The sequence below is a fragment of the Eubalaena glacialis genome, chromosome 11 (genome assembly GCF_028564815.1).
Source record: "Eubalaena glacialis isolate mEubGla1 chromosome 11, mEubGla1.1.hap2.+ XY, whole genome shotgun sequence".
Taxonomy (NCBI): domain Eukaryota; kingdom Metazoa; phylum Chordata; class Mammalia; order Artiodactyla; family Balaenidae; genus Eubalaena; species Eubalaena glacialis.
Genome location: NC_083726.1, coordinates 28,309,472 through 28,337,277, shown reverse-complemented (window position 1 = coordinate 28,337,277; position 27,806 = coordinate 28,309,472). Strand labels below are relative to the sequence as shown.

The following is a 27,806-nucleotide window of genomic DNA, read 5'->3' as shown; positions in this document are numbered from 1 at the left end:
CAAACAACTAGCAAGACAGGAACACAACCCCACCCATTAACACGGAGGCTGCCGAAAATCATAATAAGGTCACAGACACCCCAAAGCACACCACCAGACGTGGTCTTGCCCACCAGAAAGACAACATACAGCCTCATCCACCAGAAACAGGCACCAGTCCCCTCCACCAGGAAGCCTACACAACCCACTGAACCAACCTTAGCCACTGGGGGCAGACACCAAAAACAATGGGTACTACGAATGTGCAGCCTGTGAAAAGGAGACCCCAAACACAGTAAGTTAAGCAAAATGAGAAGACAGAGAAACATACAGCAGAGGAAGGAGCAAGGAAAAAACCCACAAGACCAAACAAATGAAGAGGAAATAGTTAGTCTACGTGAAAGAGAATTCAGAGTAATGATAGTAAAGATGATCCAAAATCGTGGAAATAGAATGGAGAAAATACAAGAAACGTTTAACAAGGACCTACAAGAACTAAAGAGCAAACAAACAATGATGAACAACACAATAAGTGAAATTAAAAATTCTACAGAAGGAATCAATAGCAGAATAACTGAGGCAGAAGAATGGATAAGTTCTACCTGGAAGATAAAATAGTGGAAATAACTGTTACAGAGCAGAATAAAGAAAAAAGAATGAAAAGAATTGAGGACAGTCTCAGAGAGACCTCTGGGACAATATTAAACGCACCAACATTTGAATAATAGGGGTCCCAGAAGAAGAAGAGAAAAAGAAAGGGACTGAGAAAATATTTGAAGAGATTATAGTTGAAAACTTCCCTAATATGGGAAAGGAAATAATCAAGTGCAGGAAAGGCACAGAGTCCCATACAGGATAAATCCAAGGAGAAACACACCAAGACACATATTAATCAAATTATCAAAAATTAAATACAAAGAAAAAATATTAAAAGCAGCAAGGGAAAAGCAACAAATAACATACAAGGGAATCCCCATAAGGTTAACAGATGATCTTTCAGCAGAAACTCTGCAAGCCAGAAGGGAGGGGCAGGACATATTTAAAGTGATGACAGGGGAAAAGCTACAACCAAGATTACTCTACCCAGCAAGGATCTCATTCACATTCGACGGAGAAATTAAAACCTTTACAGACAAGCAAAAACTAAGAGAATTCAGCACCACCAAACCAGATTTAAAACAAATGCTAAAGGAACTTCCCTAGGCAGGAAACACAAGAAAAGGAAAAGACCTACAATAACAAACTCAAAATAATTCAGAAAATGGTAATAGGGGGGCTTCCCTGGTGGCACAGTGGTTAAGAATCCGCCTGCCAATGCAGGGGACACGGGTTCGAGCCCTGGTCCGGGAAGATCCCACATGCCGTGGAGCAACTAACCCCATGTGCCACAACTACTGAGCCTGCACTCCTAGAGCCTGTGCTCCGCAAGAAGAGAAGCCACCGCAGTGAGAAGCCTGTGAGTAGCCCCCGCTCGCCGCAACTAGAGAAAGCCCGTGCACAGCAACGAAGGCCCAATGCAGCCATAAATAAATAAATAAATAAATAAATAAATAAAAATTAAAAAAAAAAAAAAAAGAAAATGGTAACAGGAACATACATATCAATAGTTACCTTAAATGTAAATAGATTAAATGCTCTAACCAAAAGACATATACTGGCTGAATGGATACAAAAACAAGACCCATAAATATGCTGTCTACAAGAGATCCACTTCAGACCTAGGGACACATACAGACTGAAAGTGAGGGGATGGAAAAAGATATTCCATGCAAATGGATATCAAAAGAAAGCTGGAGTAGTGATTCTCATATCAGACAAAATAGACTTTAAAATAAACACTATAACAAGAGACAAAGAAGGACACTACATAATGATCAAGGAATCAATCAAAGAAGAAGATATAACAATTGTAAATATTTACGCACCCGACATAGGAGCACCTCAATACATAAGGCAAATGCTAACAGCCATAAAAGGGGAAATTGACAGCAACATAATCATAGTAGCAGAATTTAACACCCCACTTTCACCAACAGACAGATCATCCAAAATTAAAATAAATAAGGAAACACAAGCTTTAAATGATACATTAAACAAGATGGACTTAACTGATATTTATAGGACATTCCATCCAAAAACAACAGAATACACTTTCTTCTCAAGTGCTCATGGAACATTCTCCAGGATAGATCATATCTTGGGTCACAAATCAAGCCTTGGTAAATTTAAGAAAACTGGAAGTATATCAAGTATCTTTTCCGACCACAATGCTATGACACTAGATATCAAGTACAAGAAAACAACTATAAAAAATACAAACACATGGAGGCTAAACAACACACTACTAAATAATCAAGAGATCACTGAAGAAATCAAAAAGGAAATCAAAAAATACCTAGAAACAAATGACAATGAAAACACGACGACCCAAAACCTATGGATGCAGCAAAAGCAGTTCTAAGAGGGAAGTTTATAGCAATACAAGCCTACCTGAAGAAACAAGAAACATCTCAAATAAACAACCTAACCTTACACTTAAAGCAATTAGAGAATGAAGAACAAAAAAAACCCAAAGTTAGCAGAAGGAAGAAAATCATAAAGATTAGATCAGAAGAGAATGAAAAAGAAATGAAGGAAACGATAGCAAAGTTCAATAAAACTAAAAGCTGGTTCTTTGAGAAGATAAACAAAATTGATAAACCATTAGCCAGACTCATCAAGAAAAAAAGGGAGAAGACTCAAAACAATAGAATTAGAAATGAAAAAGGAGAAGTGACAACTGACACTGCAGAAATACAAACGATCATGACAGATTACTATAAGCAACTATATGCCAATAAAATGGACAATTTGGAAGAAATGGACAAATATTTAGAAAACCACAACCTTCCGAGACTGAACCAGGAAGAAATAGAAAATATGAACAGACCAACCACAAGCACTGAAATTGAAACTGTGATTAAAAATCTTCCAACCAACAAAAGCCCAGGACCAGGTGGCTTCACAGGCGAATTCTATCAAACATTTAGAGAAGAGCTAACACCTATCCTTCTCAAACTCTTCCAAAATATAGCAGAGGGAGGAACACTCCCAAACTCATTCTATGAGACCACCATCACCCTGATACCAAAACCAGACAAAGATGTCACAAAGAAAGAAAACTACAGGCCAATATCACTGATGAACATAGATGCAAAAATCCTCAACAAAATACTAGCAAACAGAATCCAGCAGCACATTAAAAGGATAATACACCATGATCAAGTGGGGTTTATCCCAGGAATGCAAGGATTCTTCAATATACGCAAATCAATCAACGTGATACACCATATTAACAAATTGAAGGAGAAAAACCATATGATCATCTCAATAGATGCAGAAAAAGCTTTCGACAAAATTCAACACCCATTTATGATAAAAACCCTCCAGAAAGTAGGCATAGAGGGAAGTTACCTCAAGATAATAAAGGCCATATATGACAAACCCACAGCCAACATCGTTCTCTAGGGTGAAAAACTGAAACCATTTCCACTAAGATGAGGAAGAAGACAAGGTTGCCCACTCTCACCACTATTATTCAACATAGTTTTGGAAGTTTTTGCCACAGCAATCAGAGAAGAAAAAGAAATAACAGGAATCCAAATCGGTAAAGAAGAAGTAAAGCTGTCACTGTTTGCAGATGACATGTTACTATACATAGAGAATCCTAAAGACCCTACCAGAAAACTACTAGAGCTAATCAATGAATTTGGTAAAGTAGCAGGATACAAAATTAATGCACAGAAATCTCTTGCATTCCTATACACTAATGAGGAGAAATCTGAAATAGAAATTAAGGACACACTCCCATTTACCATTGCAACAAAAAGAATAAAATACCTAGGAATAAACTTACCTAAGGAGACAAAAGACCTGTATGCAGAAAACTATAAGACACTGATGAAAGAAATTAAAAATGATACAAACAGATGGAGAGATATACCATGTTATTGGATTGCAAGAATCAACATTGTGAAAATGACTCTACTACCCAAAGCAATCTACAGATTCAATGCCATTCCTATCAAACTACCAATGGAATTTTTCACAGAACTAGAGCAAAGAATTTCACAATTTGCATGGAAACACAAAAGACCCCGAATAGCCAAAGCAATCTTAAGAAAGAAAAACGGACCTGGAGGTATCAGACTCCCTGACTTCAGACTATACTACAAAGCTACAGTAATCAAGAGAGTATGGTACTGGCACAAAAACAGAAAAATAGATCAATGGAACAGGACAGAAAGCCCAGAGATAAACCCACGCACATATGGTCACCTTACTTTTGATAAAGGAAGCGAGAATATACAATGGAGAAGAGAGAGCCTCTTCAATAAGTGGTGCTGGGAAAACTGGACAGCTACATGTAAAAGAATGAAATTAGAACACTCCCTAATACCATACACAAAAATAAGCTCAAAATGGATTAAAGACCTAAATGTAAGGTCAGACACTATAAAACTCTAAGAGGAAACCATAGGCAGAACACTCTATGACATAAATCACAGCAATATCCTTTTTGACCCACCTTCTAAAGAAATGGAAATAAAAACAAAAATAAACAAATGGGACCTAATGAAACTTAAAAGCTTTTGCACAGCAAAGGAAAACATAAACAAGACGAAAAGACAAACCTCAGAATGGGAGAAAATATTTGCAAATGAAGCAACTGACAAAGGATTCATCTCCAAAATTTACAAGCATCTCATGCAGCTCAATATCAAAAAAACAAACAACCCAATCCAAAAATGAGAAGACCTAAATAGACATTTCTCCACAGAAGATATACAGATTGCCAAAAAACACATGAAAGAATGCTCAACATCACTAATCATTAGAGAAATGCAAATCAAAACTACTATGAGGTATCACCTCACACTGGTCAGAATGGCCATCATCAAAAAATCTACAAACAATAAATGCTGGAGAAGGTGTGGAGAAAAGGGAACCCTGTTGCACTCTGGGTGGGAATGAAAGCTGATACAGCCACTAGGGAGAACAGTATGGAGGTTCCTTAAAGAACTAAAAATAGAACTACCATACGACCCAGCAATCCCACTACTGGGCACATACCCTGAGAAAACCATAAATCAAAGAGTCATGTACCACAATGTTCTTTGCAGCTCTATTTACAATAGCCAGACATGGAAGTAACCTAAGTGTCCATGGACATATGAATGGATAAAGAAAATGTGGCACATATATACAGTGGAATATTATTCAGCCATAAAAACAAACGAAATTGAGTTATTTGTAGTGAGGTGGATGGACCTAGAGTCTGTCATACAGAGTGAAGTATGTCAGAAAGAGAAAAACAAATGCCGTATGCTAACACATATATATGGAATGTAAAAAAAAAAATTGTCCTGAAGAACGTAGGGGCAGGACAGGAATAAAGACTCAGACGTAGAGAATGGACTTGAGGACACAGGGAGGGGGAAGGGTAAGCTGGGACAAAGTGAGAGAGTGGTATGGACTTATATATACTAACAAATGTAAAATGGATAGCTGGTGGGAAGCAGCCGCATAGCACAGGGAGATCAGCTCGGTACTTTGTGTCCACCTCGAGGGGTGGGATATGGAAGGTGGGAAGGAGACGCAAGACGGCGGAGATATGGGGATATATGTATATGTATAGCTGATTCACTTTGTTATAAAGCAGAAACTAACACATCATTGTAAAGCAATTATACTCCAATAAAGATATTTAAAAAAAAATTTTTTTTTCTATCATGGGACTTCCCTGGTGATCCAGTGGTTAAGACCCCGCGCTTCCACTGCATGGGGCGCAGGTTTGATCCCTGGCTGGAGAACTGAGATCCTGCATGCGACATGCTATGTGGCATAAAACTGGCTTCAGGGATCCATAGTTTTATTTTCCTTGAGTGACTTGGCTTGGGGAAGGTCTCCCACATGAAAGCAAATATGGTCATGAGCAAATCCCAGTTAACATCATCTTCAAGGCATGTGACTGAAGAGCAGGGAGCACCTGCTTCTTTGAACTACAGCAAAAGTCTTGATTGACCTGGACTGTAACAGCTGCCAACTCCTAACCAATCACACGCAGCCAGGGTGATAAAGTTCTTGGACTGACCAAGTCTCGCTCTGTGTTGAGGGGAAGGCAGAAGGAAAATCAGCCCCACTCCAACCAAAGGAAAAAAGATCCAACCACCAGGAGGAGGAGTAAAAGAAAATCACTCTCGTCTGGCAATGTCCTGCTACAAATTAGGAGACAGTGATATCAATAGAGGCATGATTACATTAAAATATGCACAGTGGCAAGTAAACTTGTGAAATAATGATATCTAGGTACAGAAATAGAGACAGAGACAGAGACGTATCTGCCCCCAGTTCCTGACACAGAACTCCTAAAACTCTTATAATTTCCTAAGCACCAGGGGTGCTCAGAGCATCTTTTGTTCTAACATTTGGTCTTTGACCCCAGTTCCTGACACCGAACTCCTAAATCTCTTGGAATTTCCTGAGTGATAAGATTGTCATTTCTTCTAATGAGATGACTCTTGGTCATGACCTAGTCACCTTCCCAAAGGCCTCACCTCCTAATACCATCACCACTGGAAGTTAGGATTCAACATAGGAAAGGGGGGTGGGGGGCACATCAGACGACAGCAAGACTTAACTTTACCTGTAATATTTTTCCACAGGGCAACATATTTCTATATTAATTATGTGCATCCAAAATATATAAATCTAAATATATGTATGAGCATGTATACACACACTTTAAAAAGTCTGTAAGAAAATAGCCAAAATATTAGCATTTAGAAAGTGAGTACATAAGAAACTTTTTTTTTGTATGATTTTTAAACATTTTTAATATCTAAAATTAAAATAAAGAAAAACTTAAATCACTTTCAGTGTGTATCCCAGTCATATACCATCTTCTTGGATTTCTTTCATTACTCTCATCAGCGAATGGGTTGTCTTGTGTAATTTTGATTCATTTGTCTATTTCACTGGCTACACTATCTATCACTGTGGCATCCACAAATGTGGTAAACAGGACTTCTATTCCATCATACAAACATTGATAAAAACGTTGATCAACACAGACCAAAAGCAGGAACTTGTGGCCTCCCTCTATAGCCCGTCCTCCACATGAGCCCTTTTGGGGTACAACTGATCCCCATTAACCTACCTGAACTCCAATTTAGCCCACACTTCCCCATCTTGCCCGGAAAGAAGGCAGGAGAATCTTTGTCACAAACAGCATTAAAATTAAAGTATACTACATATTTTTAAAATTCTCCTTATCTACGAAAAGCAGAAAATAAGAATATAAAGCATTGATTTTTTTTTCAGTCAGGCCCTATGGACCCCTGGAACCTTTCCTGAGTTAATTTGTTTGACCCTGTGAGATGCTGAGTCTTTAACCACCCACAAAGGGCACTCCTAGGGTTAAACAAAATGCATAGCCACCGAATACAGCAAACTCTGACAAAGCAATAAAACCGATTAATTGGGAGTGATTATTTAACTTTCTAATATGATACAATCAGCCTTGTGCACTGATTATTCCTCAATAAATGCACTCACTAGGCTATTCCACACTCACATGAGTTTCCGGTTATATAGTCCCATGGACAATAAAATCAGGTAAAGTGCTTTTTTGGTCATAAAAGTTTAAAGATGACTCTATCTTTATATAATAGGTGGTACAGGAAATAGTATATATTTCATTTTGAAAAAGCTTTACATCCATATATAATGTGACAGTAATATGACCCATCTCACAGAGTTCCTTTGCTTGAGAACAATTTCATGAATGCCATTTGAGAAAATTAGATCCATCTTCCTTCCATTTAGAAATAATTCTGGCTTATGTAACAAACCATGTTTTCTCTCTTCCCTCACTCTACTGTCCTCAGGAACATTTTTCAGAAGAGCAGAAGGTTTATGCTTCTCTGTTTCTAGGGCTCCTGCTGCTTCTGCTTATTCACCACCTGAAGTCTTAACTCTCTGTAACACCACAATTGGCAACTGTGGAGATAATTTTGACATAATCATGCTAGAATTATGACTTGGGGACAGAGATCACAGGGAAGTGGGTGAAGTCTTACAATGGGTCATAACTCACAGAGAAGAACCAGAAGCAGAATAATTTTCACCCAAGTTATCTATTCTAGCTTTACTACAGTTAAAAATAAAATCCACAGGCTTGCTTCCCCCCCCCCTCCCCACCACCCCACTGGGCTTTTAAAACTGATTTCCAAGCTTGTTATTGTAGTCATTAACTTCTTCACAGCTAGAATTCTGACAAGGGAGGCAAACTCAGTCACTTGAAAAATATCATCACTAAAAATTGGTTGAGTTTAACTGGATGAAACATGCTGGGTAAATCAGCAGCAGCTTAGAACTTCAGCACTATTCAGAAATGAATTTCACACCTAAATCTCATCTCCACACTTTCCAAGGTAGGCGACTTGCTGGTTTAGTCAACACGAGAACAAATTCATTCAGGTAAGTCTGAGCATTACTGTGAGCCCCTGTTGAATATCAGAGTAAAATTCAAAGCAGCCCACACTAAAATTAAACTGAAGAAATACATTCCATAGTGCCTCTGTTGGATCTTGGCAAACACAGACGGGCTGCCACAGAGCCAGGGCAGCCTAAGGAATTGTGAAACCTTAGCTGTGCCTTCCTCCCGGGTTTCTATGATGATCAGTTGCTTGGTTTATTTCCACTTTTCCACACTGGCCTCTCTCTCTCAGAAACACTAAAACCATTCTTCAGGCCAAACTGATGTCAAAGAGTAAAAGATATGGTGTGAAAGGTTGGGGACATATCTTAGCCACAACCCAATTCTAAAAAAACTAAATAACTATTGAAATGACTGCGGTGGACACAGCCTAATGTGACCCCCAAGTCACACTGAGTAACCCCCTCCCTGATAGTGTAGATGGGACTTGAGATTTGCTTCTAACCTGTAGAATATGGCAAAGGTGATGGAATGTCACTCCTGTGATTATGCTACAATACATCTACAAGACTCCATCTTACCAGACTGGATGGAAAGGCTGTCCTGCTACCCTTGAAAGCAAACTGCCTATGGAGAGGAGCATGTGGCAGGGGACAGTAGGTGGGCCCTAGGACCTAGAGCCTCAGTCCTTCAACCACAGGGAACTGAATTCTTCCAACCACATGAAATTTGAAGAAGACCCTGAACTCCGGAAAGGAATGCAGCTCAGCCAACACCTTGACTGTAGCTTTGTGAGACAGTGAGCAGAAGATTCAGATAAGCTGTGCCCAGTCTCCTAATCCAGTTACTTGAGATAATCAGTGTCCATTGTTTTGAGCCGCTAAATTTATGGTAATTTGTTATGCAGTAATAGAAAACTAATACCGTGACCAACAAAATAACCATATTGGAAAACATCTGCATAACCACTGGAAATCAAGGACTGGTGCCACCTACATATCAGAAATCTACAGGAATTTATTCTCCAGATATAGTCTAAGAGGTCTTGGTTCAAAGAAAGATGATGAAGGCTGCCCTCTTCCTGAGAACAATGTTTCTAGATGGTAGGGAGAAGAGCTAAATAGACCCCCAATGACACCACTATACTGAGGATCCATTTGTATGCAAGTAAAGAAAGCATGACTCAAAGTGGCTTAACAATAAAGGAAACTTAATGACTTGGGAAAAGGTAAATGCAGAAGAATGTCTTTCTGGAGTCCAATGAGGACTATTTCAGCTACTCAATGATGTCACTAAAGCCTTGTTTTGCTGTTTTCTAATTCCACTCTCCCAGCCTTGGTGTCAGATATATCCTAAGACTGGCTCCTTCACCCCTATGGTCTCAAGACAGCTGCCAACAGTTCCAGTGCTGCGTGCCTACTATTTCACATCCATCAGGAAAGAGAGTCTTTGTCCCTGTATTCTCAGCAAGATTCCTGAGAGGCACATTGATTGGACTGGCTTAGCCTACATGCCATCTTCTAAACAATCCTTGCAGCCAGGGGGGTGGAAACCATGTGTTCCATCCTTCAAGCTGGACATGGAAGATCATGATGGAAACACATAAAACCTAAATGGAAGTCACAACTCTTTGGAAAGGGGAAGAGGTCATGGATCCAGGGAGGCTACTAACAAATGTTTACTGAAACCCCAACCTAAAGAGGTGAGTTTGGTGCTATCCTAAGACTCAGAAAAGAGGGCATTGAGAACTCACTGGTAAGCCCAGCCCTTAGGACCCTCTCACCTCAGCTGACAGATAACAGCTTCTGTGTTGGAAGGCCTCAGACTTCGTTCTTGCAAAAAGTCTCAGCAAGCAGAAGACTGAGCACGATGGGGAGCTGCTCTGCCCTGCATTTGTGCAATGGCACAAAGAGCTGGTTGTGATTGCAGCTGTGGCTCTAGATACGTCTCCATGCCTTTTAGTCTTAAAAATCACTGAGCAAGCAATCTGATGATTTAATTCTCTCATTTCTTCTTTCAAACAAATTCTACTTGAGATATCTTGTCATAAACCCACACATTATCAGAACCCAGTCCAATGTTTTCTTGGACACCAAGCAAGTAAATAAATCCCTCTACAAGGAGAGCACATAGAATAACTACAGAACTCAGTAAAATAGTCTACACATCATGAGAATAATGTAAAAGATTCTAAGATGATTAAGTAGAGCTACCTTTCTTTGAAATAGAGTTATTTCAAAAAATAGAAAAATTACAAATTACCTGATTCAGGATTTTTTTTTACTTTAATTTTTAGACCACAAGTATACAGTTGAGTGTATCATATACCTCAGTTTATGACACACTAAATAATTCATATTTCAACATGATTCAAGAACCTAGAGTCTGTCATCATGAAAAAGGAAACATTTACAATAAAAAAGAATTGCAGTGGAATAGTCCTCTTTATCTTAAAAGTAAAATGGATGTTAAAGTCATTATAGAAGCAGTTAAATGCAATTTGCACTCCACAGAAAATGGAACAAGCAAAATAGTAAATGATGTCAAGAAATTATCCCCAACTACAAGGGAGAAAGTAAAAGCAATGAAAATAATGTAGAGAGAAGATGAGATAATAGCAGATGTCCCCTAAAGAAAGAAAACTACCGAAAGAGAGAGAATTGTCAAATAACAGAAAAAAATTCTTATTTGGGAAAAGTATTTTAAGTAATTGAGAGTACACACCAGATCCTAGGCAAAATTGAACCCACTTTGACATATGCTGATTGAACATTTCTAGCTTCAAGTATTAAAAAATCAATTTTTAAAAGAAAAAATATAGAAACAAATTTAATAGTTAAACAATATGTACAACATCACAAGGAAAAATCTTTAAAGTTTAAAGTACCCACTAAAGAGCAAATATTCTATTGGCTTCCTATCTCAAATACCACTGACTGAAAATCTTATAAAAATGTCTACAGACTTTTAGAAGAAAATATTATGGTGCAAGAATTCTATATCCAGCATTCACGTGCTACAGCAGATATGAAACGGCTCAGAATATGTACTGCCCAGAAAACTTCCTTGAATAAACAACTCAAAGATATTGAGATGTATCTGGAGGCATTGAAATTAATCATTTTAAACATGGTTGCACTGGACTTTTATAACCCTAAAACCTAAAAAATAGCTCAAGTAAAAATCACACCTCTTTTCAAACACTAGGAAAACAATTTTTTTTAGAAATTTTTCAATTCGAAGACCTGTATTGGCCAGCAAGTCATGTAAACAAGTAAGCAAACCAGGATATAATCTGTTTGCACAGGCACACTCTTATTTTTATTCAAGCAAAGCATATGTAAACAGAAAACTGCACACAGTGAATGACACAAAGACAACACACCCAGGTGCCAGCACACAGGTCAGGAGATTGAACATATAAGCATCCCAGAAGTCACACTCCCGACTCACAGTCACTGCCTCTCCCCAAAGACAAAAATTCCAATTCTAACTTCTAATACTATAGATTAATTTGGCCCATTCTTGTCGTTCTTATAAATAGAAACATACAGTCTGGCTTCTTTCACTGAACATCATGTTTGGGACTAGAGAAATTGTTCCTTCACTTTCAGAGTTTAATATATCAATGTATTTGTTGATGATGGACAGTCTATTGAAATGGACATTGGGGTTGTTTCTGCTTTGGGGCCATTCTTTGTGGTTCTGTTAGAAGAAATAAAACTCTACAAGCACAAAGATAAATGAGAGCCAGCATCAGCCTATGTCAGGAAGACAGGGAGAAGCAGAGAGTATGGTGAACTGGTCACTGCTTGTCCTACCTGAAACAGGGAGCCTGTCCTCAAATCTAGTCCTTTTATATAGATATGGAATTGTGGGAATATGAATGTAGTGTTGCCAGAATGGCTAATTTTTCTAAAATTCTTGCAATCCAAAATTTTCTATAAAATCTCCTAATTTTTAATGTCAGATTTTTTTTTTAAGCTGGAAGGCCACTCAGACATAGAAAACAAACTTATGGTTACCAAGGGGGAGAGGTGGGGGAGGGATAAACTGGCAGATTGGGATTGACATACACACACTACTATTTATAAAATAGATAACTAATAAGAACCTACTGTATAGCACAGGGAACTCTATTCAATACTCTGTAATGACCTATATGGGAACAGAATCTAAAAAAGAGTGAATATATGTATATGTATAACTGACTCACTTTGCTGTGCAGCAGAAACTAACACAATATTGTAAATCAACTCTACTCCAATTTAAAAAAATTAATTTAAAAATAAAAGCTGGAAGGCCAGTCAGAATTCCACAGCTTGCAGCCTCAGATCTAGGTATTCATGATACAAAAAGAGCTTGTCAGGCTTTAGACTTTGTAAGGGGCACATCCCAAGTGGTTTTCTCCCCAATGAAGACTTACCACGATCAAGTAAGGAGAAGGCAAAAACATAAAAAAAGCTGCCCCCTCCGAAGTACTGGAGAGAACATCTGTGTGTCACACTTAGAGATAAAGGGCCACCTTTGTTTCAAGGAGTTGCCCCAGGTCCTGAAGGAGAAGCTGACCCCCAGGATCGCCTTTCCATCATGGTATCCCTTCCCTATCCAATGCTTCCCTGTCCCTTTTACTCTTTAGAGGTTGCACTATTTTTTTTCCTGATAATCCTTTGTGACCTTTCTGTACACTCTGAATTTTCTTATTTAAGATACAACCAGAGGTTGGAAATTTTTGGATGGGTGTCAGATATCCCATTATCATTATCCCCCAGGAGAGACGGTGGTTTTACAATCTTGTGTGTGTGAGGGGACTCGCAGATGAAGTACGACCTTCGTTTCCACAAACCAAAAGCTAAAATACTTTATTCATTTTTCTTTCTTCCTAAAGTGAAACAATTCATTTCCAGACAGCTTTGGCAGGAGCTCAGACTATTTTATGCTGGCTCCATGCTGGCAAAATAGAGAAATGCCCTTGATACTGCGTTTCGGGTTTGGCAGTGACAGTGACAATGGTGGTAAAGGGAGAAGGTCGAGTCATTTTTCAAAGTTCTAAGTAAATGATGTTCTAATAAGACCAACATGAGAGGATTAAAGACTAATGCAAGGGTTATCACAAAGCTAACATCTATAAATTAGACCTTTCTTCCCCCTAAGGCAGCAGCTCTCAAGGTTTTAACACGTGTAAGAATCACAGGGAGGGCTTGTTAAAATGTAGACTGTGGGCCCCACCCTCAGAGATTCTGATGCAGGAGGTGGGAAGGGGCAAGAACTCGCCTTTCAAACAAGTTCGCAAGTGATGCTGATGCTTTTGACCCAGGGACCCCACTTTGAGAACCACTGACCTAAAGAAACCTTCACAGTAAGTATCTGTAATGATTCTAAACAATGACAACTTCAGTAAATTAGACTGAATTATAATTCGTTTGAATTTGTTTTTGTAAAGAGTCTGCAGAAATATCTTTTAAGACTGCGTACATTCTTGGGAATGTATGCCGTATCTCCACCTAGACACCAAACAAAAGGTTCTCTGGGGTACTGCTCTAATGAGAATGCCGGTAGATACAAATGCCTTTCCATCTGCCTTTTAACTACTTGAAAATTAATGCTCACAAATGTGTTCCCAAGTGCAATGATCATTTTCTCTATTACTCAATGCTTATCAAAACATTCCACTAAGTAAGTAGATCCACACAAAATGTTTTACGATGTAAGCAAAGTAAGGCTGTAAGGAATGACTTCTCAGAACTTTGGAGAAAATAAACAGATAAGAAACCTAGAACTGTCTCACTGAACTATCAGTGATGATCACTGAGCACCTGAAGGGGAAGTAAAAAGCCACACCTGCATCATTTCTGTATTAGATCAGTCACTGTTCAATAGAAACAAATCACCTGACTTTTTCTTAGGCGGTCTTAGATTCTGAACTTGCTTCCCCTTAGGCTTTTTCATAAACAAATAACTAGAAAAGTCTCTAAGGAGGGGAGAGGCCAGTTCCTCATTTCAGCTCCCATCAAGTGTGCCTGTGCTCGGCCAGGAGGGTTCATTGTTACAGGTGTGGAACTTGTTCTTCCAAACCCTTGCCTGGCAGCTCGCTGTGTGGTTCTCCTGATTCCCTGGTCAGGACCCACCTGGACAATGTCACCTTCAGAAGCAGACCATCTTGCAGGTATTAGAGGCTGTTCAGCTGCTATCTGGGTTTCCCTCTTGCACTTTTCATTTGGTCAGATCCTGTTGCTACCAGCTTCTCTTGGTCCTGTCTTGCTGGTCTCCGTCAGGTCTAAGTAGAATGGGTGAATCATTAATGTGTGTGGTTTAATTTCGAGTACACTGAGATTGCTTCCCCTAACAGAGTGGGTGGTGGCTGCTGGCTTCTTAAAGCTTGGGAGGTCAAAGCCTGGTGGATTTACTTTATAATGAGCATTTATTGATTTAGTCTTTTAGAGAACATAAAGGAGAAGAGTTAGCCTGAACTCTTCTGTTAACTTTTGGCTTCCTACCAGATCCGCGGGGATAATCATTTAGGGAGGGCCTCCCAGGAGCCTCAGCCATTATCCCTGCAAGGAGCTTGTGAGGGAGGGACTTTAATATCCTTTCATAAGTGTGGCCTGGAGGCTGACAGAGGGGGAGTGGATTATCCCAGGTCACAGGGCTAGCTGGTGAGGCAAAGAAAGCAAGCAGATCGTTAATTCTAGAGCTTGGGCTCCCCTTCTCAGCAAACGGCCTCCCAGAGCTCCGCTGTAGTTAAAGTTTCTCCAGTTCTGCAGTGAGTCATGTCAGCAGTTACTAACTACTGCCTTGGTTCCAATATATGAGACACTGGCCAGTAAACAATACTTAACAACCCTTAAGTCCCATTGGGTATAATAACCACCTACAGACTGCCACACCCTATGTCAGGACAACTAGAAAGGAAATCTGAAGCAGCGTCCTAACCCCTCTAAGGAGGAGAAAGAAGGCACAAGAACAGAGGGGAAACCCAAGGACTAAGAATTCTGAAAGAACTATTATGCAAGTGCCTGGGTAAACATACTGAACTCCTTTAACCATGCTGCTGCCTAGAACTTGGACAATGCTATGAAGGGGAACGGAATAAAGTCCCCTGGGTGTGTATGTGTGTTGGAAGTACCTGGAACTCCAGTTCTCAGCTCAGGCATTTGTTTGTTGGGAGAATGAGGAACTGGCCCTCCAGTAAAGGACCTGAAAAGAGACCTAATACACCTGTTTTCATCAGTGGTCAAAATGGGTCTTTTCAATCTTCTCCTGTGAAGCTGGTATCAGCCAGAAATTACCAATCTAAAATCAAAACCAGTTCAACCTCACCTTAACTAAAATATAAGTTTCCTAGCAGGTATTACTGTCTCCCCTCACCCCCAAAATAAGGGTACCTCATACATTTTTGTTCTATATGTGAAGTCCTGTAACATTTGAGTCCTCGGCTCAAAATATTAAAGCAAACCCAGCATTAAGAATTTCAGATTTCTTTTGTAGTAAGAGTCGAACTGACTTTTGTTGGTATCTAAGTAGTTCCTTAAACAACTCTCCAATCTAAAATCCAGTACCTTTTAGTTTCACTTGGCTTTAAACCAGATGAGAGCCAGGGAGTAAACATAAGAGAACACAGAGTCCCCCAAATCAATCTCACAGAATTGTCATGACAATATCATGATGTTGGGCTCCTCCCCTTTACTGATAAGAATAAACCTAAGAGTCTATTAATTCTCTTGACACAGGGTTATTGGACTTATACTCCTGAAACAGATTAGAAGAAACAAATTAAAGGAAACAAAGTATCTGCCATAGGCAAGTACAGAACTATAAGGAGAAGTAATGACTAAAAACTAGGGAGTACATCAGTGTGAGGCTATTTCGTATGGGGTAAATAATCATATGCTATAAAAAACCTGTAACAATTAGTCTCCATGGAACTACAATAAACAGTCATAATATTGTATGTCATCTAGTCTCATGAGTCACAACATAGGAGGACAGGTCATCAAGAATTTTCCGGTGGTCAGTATTCTCTATTATCAAATTGAGGATGTAAATAATACATAGTAGAAAAAGTTCTAAAAAGTGTTTTCAGTGAAATTAAAATTATACAGCACTAAAAGAGTAAATTACTAGCTATCCTTAAAATTGGGCAGTCCCAATGTGTCCATTCCTGAAGGGTTACAGATTGCTTTAGAATTATAGACTTGCTGAGAGTTCCCTGGTGGTCTAGTGGTTAGGATTCTGGGCTTTCACTGCTGTGACCTGGGTTCAATCCCTGGTCGGGGAACTGAGATCCCACAAGCTGCACAGCACGGCCAAAAAAAAAAAGAATTATAGACTTGCTGCAGTTATTATTGGAGATCTCAGAATATGTGGTCAACTATGTTCCATCCACCAACAAGCCATGTACAGCCTGAAACCGCCTCCCACGTTGCCCATGGCAAGGCAAGATGGTTATTATTTGCTCCACAGTCCCACACCAGATCTGTAAATAATCAGGAGTTGCCTCTTATGCAATAGTTGATAAGATGGATAAGGATTGATGCTTTCCCACAGGCAACTACCTTCTTCAAATGTAAAACTACAAAATAACAGAATAGAAGTAAGTCATTTCCACGTCACCATGAACATATTTACACCATGGTAGAATCAGATTTACTTGAACACGAGAAGAGCTTAATTGGGAGGTAATCTGCATTAGTGAATCATAGAGAGCACCTCTAATCACGAGAAGCAGAGCATCTGCGTGACATCTCGGTTTTTCTTTTCAAACTGGTGAGTTATTTTTCCAGAACACGGGGATGGAGAAAATCTAAAATATCTTTTGCCAAATACATTGCATCACTATCTTTGAAATTATGTCTCATTCTGTAATTTAAACCTTGAGGGAAGGGGGTCTCATTTTTCTTGTTCTCTCATCCTTATATCCCTGGACTACTCCAAAGCACATACACACATATTCATACATATATAAATGCAGAATGTAAGGGAAATTGAATGTATATTTGATTCTCTTAAAATGGAATAATCAAAAGGTGATGAGCTTTGTGGCTTCCAAGAAATCTCTTAGATCACCAAGGTTTTTAAAAGCTTTTTTGTTTGAACTGGAAGGGATATTAAGTAACCAGTAAATGTTGCCAGAGCTGCTCCAGGTCTTTGATCAAAACCCATCAACCTCCACAGTTGGCAGGAGTGTCCTTGCTCAAAACCTGCCAAATGCCCCCCACCCCACCTTTAGCAGGAGTGAACACAAATCTTTAAGTTAAAGGGTCCAGAGATAAGAAAGAAAGCTACGAACGAAGAAAACACATGAAACCAGCTGGGACTAAGATGGCATGAATCTGACGCCCAACAGATCCTAAGTCTCATTATACATTGATTTTACTATATTAACATATTATGTGACACACCTACCGGCGGCCAGGACCAGACATTAAGGACAAAAAAAGGATAAAAAGGGGGTGGCACCCCACTCCCTCGGAAAAAGCCCTGCCCCTTCCTGGTAGACTAACGCATAAGCCTCCCCATAATTAGCCTCACTCCTCCTCCCTTTGTCTTTACTCTTTAAATCACTCTCGCCATATCGGCGAGAGGTTGGTCTGCGAACGCGGTTCCCACTTCTCCATTCTTTGGCCACTAAGTAAAGCTTGCACTGTGTCCATCTCCGCTTGGGTTTAGTATTCACCTACTCGAACCCCAATGGAAAAAAGAACTCTCCCCCGTCGAGCCACAGAGCAAGGTCCAAACGACTAAATTCGGTAACATAAACAAATTTCAATACGTAAACAATTTAGGCGGGAAGACTGGACTCACTTATGTTAATTATCTACAAAACATAACAGATACTAACGTTAACTGGGCATTCCCTATCTGCTCTGGTGAATTAGAAGTTTTTATGTGAAATTTCAGACACCTTTTTTCTCACCTCCGTCTCCTTGTTTGCAACAGATTCCGCACTCTGCTCGTCCTCGTTAAAGATGCAGCCACCTGCTTGCAGTTATCCTCTGGAAAAGGACGAAGACACACCTGAGGAAGGGAGGCACCTGAAGGCGGAAACGGAACAACCTCAGTGTGGTCGGGAGAACAGCAACTCTGACGGCGTCCCCTGGAAGCTTCCAGCAACCGGGCCTCTTAGCGGCGTGGAGAAGACGGAGCTATCCTTCCCAGAGGTGCAGCCCCCAGACTGCGGGTCCTCTCCTCGACCCCCCCTGGAAAGCCTGTCCAAGAAGCACTGTCAGAACCAGGGGAAACTTCTCCACTTTGACCGGCAAGCCCCGGGCCGCGCGTCCACCTCGCCCACATTGAGGAAGTTAAAGGGCCGCAGCGGCGGGAGTGTGCGTGGGCCTGCGCACGGCACTGCGCATGCGCCGCCTCAGCAGGCGGCCTTGGAGGGGCCCACCTGGGGCAGCCGCAAGGAGCCTTCCGGCTCCCCGCATCGCCTTTCCAACGGGCTATTTGGAAGCCCAGAGGAGTCTTTGCACTCCCTGTGGCCCCTGAGACTCCACTCAAGATTGCCTCCGGACCCCGAAACGGCACTCAACGCAGCCGACTCGTTTGAGCTCCAAATGGCGCCCAGTGATGAGTTTGCCCTTCCCGTGCTTCAGCCCCTCAACGAGGGGTCGCTTCCTCAGGCCTCCCTTCCACGGAGTGGAGGCCAGCCAGCACCCAGCCGCGCCGCACCGCTCCCCAGGCCTCAGGTAACACAGTTCTAAGCCTCCTGCCTCTCATTTGGTGGATGCAAAGCATAGTAGGTCTCCAGGTTGCCATATTGCCTGGTCGCGGAGTGGGGTGCTGTGTCGGTAGACGGCTGGGGGGACACACAGTCTTTAGGACAGTTGGCTGTCAAGTAAAAGGGGTGCAGCAGTTTGCGGAAGGAGCGTGGAGGTCGAGCTCACTTTCTTCTTCAGTATACTTGAAGGCACTTTAAGAAAGGACCCAGGCTAGAGATTGTCAGTCGTTAGATAGTAAAGGTGGCCCTCTTGCAAATCCACGCTATGTGAAGACCACCTGGCGTGGCTGGTTTAAAAGGGCAGAAAGAGCAAACTACTCAAATTTCTAATGTTCTAACCTTCTCCCCCGAAAACAAAAATCCAAAACATTTTAGCTAGGAAAGCTAATGACCTCTCCCTTCAAGATGTCTGCTTTGGAATTTTGGGTGGGTTTGAGCAAGACTAAAACATGTATTTTTAAAATTTATTTCAGAGAGAAGAATTGCATCAGTCCAGGTATGTGTGTCTTTATTTTGTCTAGTGCTATGAAGTCTGTTGACTGTTTACTTTTACGTCTTTTACTTCTGTTCTGACATAGCAAACCTGATGGTGTATTAATCAGGCCACTTTGTTTTACATCCCTGAAGTCACTCTTCATGTTATGGGTGAAAGAGTCTTAATTTCAAGAGTCTCCTTTAAGCGCCCAGCATTTTGCTGTGGCTTTTGGGGCAGGGTATGACAGCCACAGGTGATCATGGTTTTCATTTTGAATTGTCAATGACTTGGTCCTGTGGCTTAATTAACATCCACCAATAATAGGTTTTGTCAGGAAGAGAGTGTAAAGGCCAGAAACATTCAACAACTTTTCAAACAGAAATTCAGAGGACAAGGATAAAAGGAACAAGATGTGCTGTTTAAATCTAGGATGACCTTTAAAATGCCTGTTATGACAGACTGTGCTTTTATCTAGATTGCAGGTAGATTGTGTCACTTCAGAAACCAGCTCTGAACTTTCAGCTTGGTCCCCCAGCTGTGGCAGTGGATTTGCCATTTCTTTCAGGGATGAAGAGCTTCTGTGGCAGTAAGGGAAAGATCCAAGCCCAATTACATCCACCCAATTTGTAGGATTGGTGGGAAAGCCCTCAGTTCATTTGGAAAGTCATGGAGGAATCCTCAGGAAATTAGCTATTTTATTACTGGACCTCAATCCTCAAGCAAGTTTGCTGTTCATAGTAGGAAGGATGAGATCCATCTATGCAGTCTTTTATTTTTAACCCTAGTTGACCTAAATGTCAGCTAAGGTAGAGGATATTTACAAAGCCATAGGCAAATACAAAGTATTGTGTTAGTATATCAGCTAGCTATTGCTACATAACAAACCACCCCAAACCTCAGTGGCTTAAAACAACAACCAGGTATTGTTTCTTATAAATCTGTGTGTCTGTTGAGGATCAGTTGATCCAGGCTGGGCTCAGCTAGGTAGTTCGCTCCACATGTCCCTCATCCTTTGCATGGAACCAGATTTCTACCCGGGGCATGTTCTTGTGGTGAGGGGAGAGGTTCAAGAGGATAAATGGAAACATGCAAGGCCTCTTGGACCCTGGGCTCTGTACCTTGTCTAATTCTACAGGCCAAAGCAAGTCACGTGGCTGAACTCAAGGGCAGGAAATTGTGTGTCACCAACAGTGGGAGAACACTTAAGTATTATATGGCAAAGTGTTTGGATGCAAGGGTTGGTGAAGAAAGGGGCCTTTAATGGAAATCTTCCACAGGTGTGAACCAGAATAAAGCTCTAAAATGACACCTAATTCAGATGTGTCAGAGAAAGTGAAAAAGAGAGTAGTGTCAGAAAAAGATGATGTTGTTTAGAGTCAATCATGCAGAGTCTAATAGGGTGTTTAGGAATTTTGTTCTTTACCCTAAGAGCAGTGTGAAACCACTGAATGGATTGATATGATCATATGGATACAGGGTAGACATGAGAGTTAGATGAGAGTGGATTCCAGCAGAACAATTAGAATATTCAGGTATGAGAGGTTGGTAGGTTAGGCTCTGATGAAGGCAGTGGAGTTAGAAGGAAGTATCTCGGTTCAAGAGATATTTAGGAGATACCATCACCTAGACTTTGTGAATAGTAGACCACCAGGGGAGAGGGGAAGGAAGTTGTCAAGAAGGACTTCCGAGCTTATGGCTTCCACTGTTAGGTGGCAAATGGTTCCATTCTCTGATCTAGGTAACCTTGGAGGGGAGAAGGGGATATGGGTAGGTGGGGTGTAAGTTTGAACATGTTCAATTTGAGGACCTATGGAACATCTGAGTGGATATTTTGAGTGGATAGTTGACTAGAGAAAGCATCGTGGAGATATATATATCTGAGAGTCTTTAATCAAGGAATGCTTCCTAGAGCAGGTAAAGTCTGTCCAGCTTTGTGTGTAAGATGGAGTTAGCAGATATAAAGGCTAACTGATGGGACACACCAAGCTATTTGCAAAAGATGGCATACAGGTGATTTTTATTGACCTGCAGAATCTTTGTGAGGCAATAACAGAAATAGTCTTAAAAGATGCAAAGGGAAAACTTGGTCAGAGGGCTTGAGGCCTTAAAAAGCTCTGTGAGGTTCAGTGTGTCACAATCACATACTACAAAATAGTGGAAGGTTACAGAAAATCACAACAGGGAATCAGAGGGGAAGTAATTTAGACATCTTGGTATCTGGTAATGACCCTGAATTATCCAGTATTGTTTTTTTCAGGACTTAGTACAATACTTGGCATGTAGTAGGCAATGTTTGTTGAATGAATAAATGAAAGGCTAAGTAACTATAAACAATATGTTTAATAAACATTCATGCATTACTGCTAAAAAGAATAATTTTGCATCAGCCGCAGACCACTCAATCTATACTTTTTTAATCAAAAGTTCACCAGAAGCATGAATTTTTGGTAAACAGCTAACCGTCTTTGGCACAAAGATCCTCTGTCTGCCTGTCTTTTGCTTCCTCTCTCTCTCTTCTTCCTGTCACTGCAGTCTTTTCAGCAGTCATTTGTTCAAAGGGCTCTGGTGGCTACTTCCCAGGCCTTATAGTCAGATAGTGTAAGGTAACGGGCTCTGCATGAGGCCCTGATGTCCATTGAGGAGCTGGGGGGGTCTCACCTCAAAAACTTATTTAAACTTTATTTAAAACATACTTAAACTTATTTAATTTAGGCCTTTAATATGCCTATGAGATGGTATAAACCAGGGGCTAGCAGACTATAGGCTATGGCCCAAATTCGGCCCACTACCTGTTTTTGTAAATAAAGTTGTGTTGGAACACAGCCACGTCTATTCATTTAAATACGGTCCGTGGCTGCTTTCGCACTGCAACCACAGAATTGAGTAGCCACTACAGGGACCATATGGCTCACAAAGCCTAAAATATTTACTCTCTGGCACTTTATAGAGAAGGTTTGCTGACCCTGGTATGTTCAGTTAAGAAATGCTTGCCTTTGTGGCTGTCAGTCAATCACAGCAACTTTTTTTTTTCCTTGCAGCCCTTTTGCAAAAATTTTTCTTTTAATATAGTGTTTTAACACATGGCCTGACAATTGGGCAGGCTTATATAAGTGAGAAGGGCCCAATCTCCTCTCATTTCTGAAATCAGCTCAGTGTTGACTTTGATTCCAGGTTTTTCTTTGTGGACTTTTTTTCTTATTGTTGTTCCCTCTGCCTATATATAACATTCCAGTGAATTCACACTCACTCTAAACTTTTTTCTCCTATCACCGTACTGTGCCTCCTGGAAAACAGTCTTTACAATTCATTCTTAGTAAAGTGTGAAGGACTTCAGGCTTAAGGCATATCTACACTCATCTTTCCAAGTAGAGCAGTGTATTTATCCCCTTTGGGTTTCCCTACACCTCATAAATGACTCCATCATAGTATCTAAAACACTGTACTGTATTTCTTTCACATCCGTCTCCTTTCAGAAACAAGATCTTCCTGAGGGCAGAGACCACTTATTTACCCTTCATCTCAGCAGCTATTACTCAGCTAGAGTCTGTCTCCAGAATACTTACTGAAGGAAAGGATGGGTGGAAGGATGACAGGCAGGCTGCCTGGCTTACAGTGTTACTTATCTGTCCCCGATGTATTTGAATGTTAACACAGGACATGACTTGAAGCCAAGCAATGAAGCCATGTTAGTGGAATTTTAAACATCAGGAAGCGAGTGGGGGGATTTTGTGGGCAGGGACACCTTCCTGGCACCCCTTAAAATCGATAATCACAGAAAACTGTCTCACCTAACTTTTTAGTCAGCCCTGAAACTGAGAAAGGAAATGTACATACTATTACATCTATGAGAACAGACTAACCTTCCAGTGCTCAAAAGAAATAGGAAAGAAAACCTAAATACATCCAAAACATGAAAACAAAATGACAAGAAAGAGACCAGACAAAAACACTGAATGCCAGTAAAGCGCTTCCCAAAGCCAGATTTATCTGGAGTTACCCTGGGGGGTTGGGGTGGGGGGTTGCAGCATGGCATGGTGTTAGAATTACTGGAATCAAACTCCCTGGGTTTGAATTCTATCTCTACTTCTCTGGCAGCGTGACCTTGGGCAAGGCTGTGAACAACTCAAAACCTCAGAGTCTTCATCTGTGAAGTGGAGATACAAATACAGTTGACCCTTCAACAGCACAGGGGTTAAGGATGCTGACCCTCTGTGCAGTCAGAAATTTGCATATAACTTTACGGTCTGCCTTCCTTATCTAAGGTTCAGTAACCAGTGGATTCAACCAACCACGGATGGTGTAGTACTGTAGTATTTCATGAAAAAAAAATCTGCATATAAGTGGACCTCCTCAGTTCAAACCTGTGTTGTTCAAGGGTCAACAGTAGTACCCATCCAATAGGCTTTTGATATGATAAATCGTGTAACTTAAATATTACCTTTTTTTAAGAAACCATCATTCATTCATTCATTCATTTAGCACTTCCTGTATGCAAGTCACTGACTTATTCTTTCTAAGATATTCTGACCTCAGAGTGAAATGATCGATAACAGGAAGCTCATCTAATGTGTCTAAATGTTAGATTCAATACAATGTTAAATCCTCCCCAGACTTTTACCTAAAACCTGTTGTGTAGCTAGCACTGTCTGTAAACTCTAAGTAACGCCATAGGGGTAGAAGGCCCTGTCTCAGCTGTTGAGCTTAAAAGCTTATTAGAAAGTTACTAACTAATGATTAATAGATGGCATATTGGTTATTTTGTTTGTTTGTTTGCTTGCTTTATTTAAATCTCAGCCCTCCATAGTATCATATTTTATTGTGTTGCTTTCTTTTTTTCCTCCAATTGTATTGAGATATAATTGACTTAGAACATTATATAAGTTTAAGGTGTACAGCATAATGATCTGAAATATGTATATATTGCAAAATGATCACCACAATAAGTTTAGTTAACATCCATCACCGCACATAGTTACAGTTTTTTCCCTTGTGATGAGATACATGAATACTGTTAATTAGTCGGAAGAGGAGACTGCATTGCCTCAGGGCATCAGGGAAGCCTTCTTGATCCGGGCATGGCTGGAGGCTAGAGTGGGAACTGGCACCTTCCTTTCACATCAGGAACCATGTGTTATTCTTGCACTGGCATCAGCTCCCCCAGAATGTAAACTCCATGACAGCAGGAGTTGTGCCTGTTTTGTTCATTGCTGTATCCCTAGTGTCTCGAACACTACCCGGCACATAGTAGATGTTCAATGAAAGTGTAAGGAAGAAAAAAGGAAGTGCATTTGTTGGTTAGTTAGGTTAGGTCAAGCCTGGTAGGGGAAATTGTATGATCCCTTTTTGGAAATTTTCTCCTCCAGCTATTTGTTTCTCTCTCTCTAGCTCTTTTCAACCTCCCCCATCTTCCTAAGCTGTTTTGTGTTCATCTCTTTGAGTGTAGTTGGGTTGTTGGGGATTTGTACAAGTATGGTTTGATCCCACTGGGTAGTATTTTGACTCTTGCCCAGAAAAGGCAGTAGCCTCGAAAGACGGCGAGAGTTCTAGAAAGTTACCAGTATCAGCAGCTACCCTGGTGCTCTGAACACGTGTGTGTTTAATAACCATTACTGATTGAGCCCAAGATGTCACAGCATGGTGTGTTTTCCATGCAGTTGGAACTCCAAAGACTGTCTCTGTTTCTGTGTTCAAACTGTGTCGGGATGGGTCCCATTTGTTCACTCCACATTCATGAAGTATCCGCTCTGTGCCAGACCTTGGACAGTAAGCTAGAGGCTCCCCATTCATCCTCCCTTCTCCGTTGGATTTTCAGCAAATGGAACATTTTGGTAGAAAATGGGCAATTATAATCAAAGGAAAGTTCCTAACAATCTTGTGAGACTCATAATGAAAAAATATTTCCCAGATTTAACCAAGAAAGCTACAGTTCCATAAAGTGGCAGTTGAGTTGTCATTTCTCTGTTGATTATTTCTTAAAAGGTATTTTTTTTAAAGATTGTTACTGATTCTTAATTGGCTCTTCCTGTATAATCAACTCAGTTATAAGCAAGCATTCCCATTTGCACTATATCTCTACCATAGGGTAGAACACTATGGTTCCTAAAATAGAACACCTCCTTTCTTTAGTCACACAATTGCTGGAAAACTGCCTGCTGGAAAAGGTACATTTACCATGAATTTCACTATCAGACAAGGAATGAGGCCTGATAAGCTTGCCTGATAAAAAACCATTGGGTTATCTTACTATTGTCAGTCTACAGCAGTGAAATTGAAAAAATATTAGAATAAAAAACTCAACTGTACTTTTTATTAAGGTAAAAAAAAAACCATTGGGCAACATTCACAGCAGAGGGGAAGGATAAGGCTGTGCCTTATCCAAACACTAGTACCTTCAATAAGATTTTTACTCCATTAAGACACATATCGCTATAGGGCAGTTGCAAACCTCCCTCCCCATATTCTCTAGTATCTTTGTTATTTTTCTTTAAAATTTGCACCTGGGAATTAGAGCCCAGTAGTCCTTGGCTTAAGCCCCCTGCACAGAAGGAATCTTTTTTTTTTTACTTGCAATTTTTTTTATTTTTTAATTTTATTGGAGTATAGTTGGTTTACAATATTTTGTTAGTTTCAGGTGTACAGCAAAGTGATTCAGTTATACATATACATATATTCATCCTTTTTCAGATTCTCTTCTCGTATAGGTTATCACAGAATATAGAGTAGAGTTCCCTGTGCTGTACAGTAGGTCCTTGCTGGTTATTTATCTTATACATAGTGTGGTGTGTGTATGTTAAACCCAAGGAATCTTTTTTTAAAAAAATGCAAATGATATATTTGTCATATTTCTGAAGGAGGAGCTTTAATTATTCATCTTCAAACATTTCTGCCAAGATAAAGGTCATCACATAATTACTGCCCCACCCACTGGCGGGGAAGATAAGAGCAAACCTAAACCCTCGATTCATAGATCATGAGGGATGGAAAGGGTCTCACTCAAAGTTGCTTTCCACATAAGGAAACTGAGGCCCTGGGAAGCGACATGCCAAGGTCACATGTAATGAGGGTCAGAGTTGGGAATTGCAGTCCTAAGTCAGGTGCCCTTGCCATTCAATTGCATTGACCCCTTCACTCATCTCCTGTGGCTGTCGTAATAAATTACCACTAACTGGTGGCTTAAAAACAACAGAAATTTATGCTCTGAGAATTCTGGGAGCCACAAGTTCAAAATCAGGGTGTCAGCAGAGCCACCCTCCCTCTCAAAGCTGTAGGGGAGGACCTTTCCTTGCTTCTTCATGCAGGCGTTCCTGGGCTATGGCCGTGTGACTTTAATCTCTGCCTCTGTCTTCACGTGGCCTTCTCTCCTATTTGTGTCTCCTCTCTAAGTATCTCTTATAAATACGCAGGTCATGGGATTTAGAGCCCACTCAGATAATCCAAAATAACTTCATCTCGAGATCTTTTATTTAATTACATCTGCAAAGACTCCTTTTACAAATAAGATCACATTCACAGGCTCCAGGAGTGAAGAGATGGACATACATTGGGGCGGGGGGGGGGGGGCAGGGGTTTCCGTTCAACCCACTACACACCCTCTTTTATCTAAAGTAATAACCACCATTATATCAATTTTAAAAAACGCTTAGTGCTTTGAAATGGTTTGTAGTATCTTTTTCTCTCCTTCCATTTACAAGTCTTTTTGGAGTCAGACTTGGGTATTTGAATTGAATTCTTGCTCTGTTGTTCACTAACAATGAGACCTTAAGTGAGTTCCTGTCCTTCTAAGCTTCAGTTTCCTCAGCTCTATAATGAGAACAGTAATTTCCACTTCATAGAGTACTTGTGAAAATCAATATGATAATGCATGTAAAGCTCTTAACAGAATGTCTAGTGAGAGCCGATGCTCAGGAAGTGCCAGCTGGTTTTAAGTTAGAATAATATTCACCGTGACCAATCTATTCTTTACAAAGTGTATGTATTTGAGGTCTACTGGGGGACACATTTCCCCCCGCCAGAAACTTTTCTGGCACCAACACGTGAGCACAAGCTCATTCCTGAGTGTGACGCATGAGTGTGTGGCCTGCTCAGCTGAGGGGGCGCATTCTCTGGATTCTCTAAATTGTTGCCGTCCCAGCCCACGCCTTCGGACCTTCGGA

General features: G+C 40.5%; 1 protein-coding gene and 1 long non-coding RNA gene across 7 annotated transcripts in view; one reads left to right on the top strand and one right to left on the bottom strand.

The window, feature by feature from the left end:
* The window catches only part of LOC133100991 (uncharacterized), a 495,678-nt gene extending 480,955 nt beyond the window's left edge, over positions 1 to 14,723 (bottom strand). For all 6 annotated transcript variants that reach the window (XR_009702570.1, XR_009702569.1, XR_009702571.1 and 3 more), the window contains exon 1: positions 14,587 to 14,723. This is a non-coding gene — a long non-coding RNA (uncharacterized LOC133100991). The remainder of the gene's footprint in view (positions 1 to 14,586) is intronic.
* Positions 13,742 to 27,806, top strand: part of PLEKHG7 (pleckstrin homology and RhoGEF domain containing G7) — an 84,878-nt gene continuing 70,813 nt past the window's right edge. Inside the window, exons 1-3 of the mRNA XM_061205530.1 lie at positions 13,742 to 13,817; positions 18,398 to 19,146; positions 19,652 to 19,674. Of these exons, the coding sequence (XP_061061513.1) occupies positions 18,427 to 19,146; positions 19,652 to 19,674 (743 nt within the window). The 5' untranslated portion in view covers positions 13,742 to 13,817; positions 18,398 to 18,426. The remainder of the gene's footprint in view (positions 13,818 to 18,397; positions 19,147 to 19,651; positions 19,675 to 27,806) is intronic.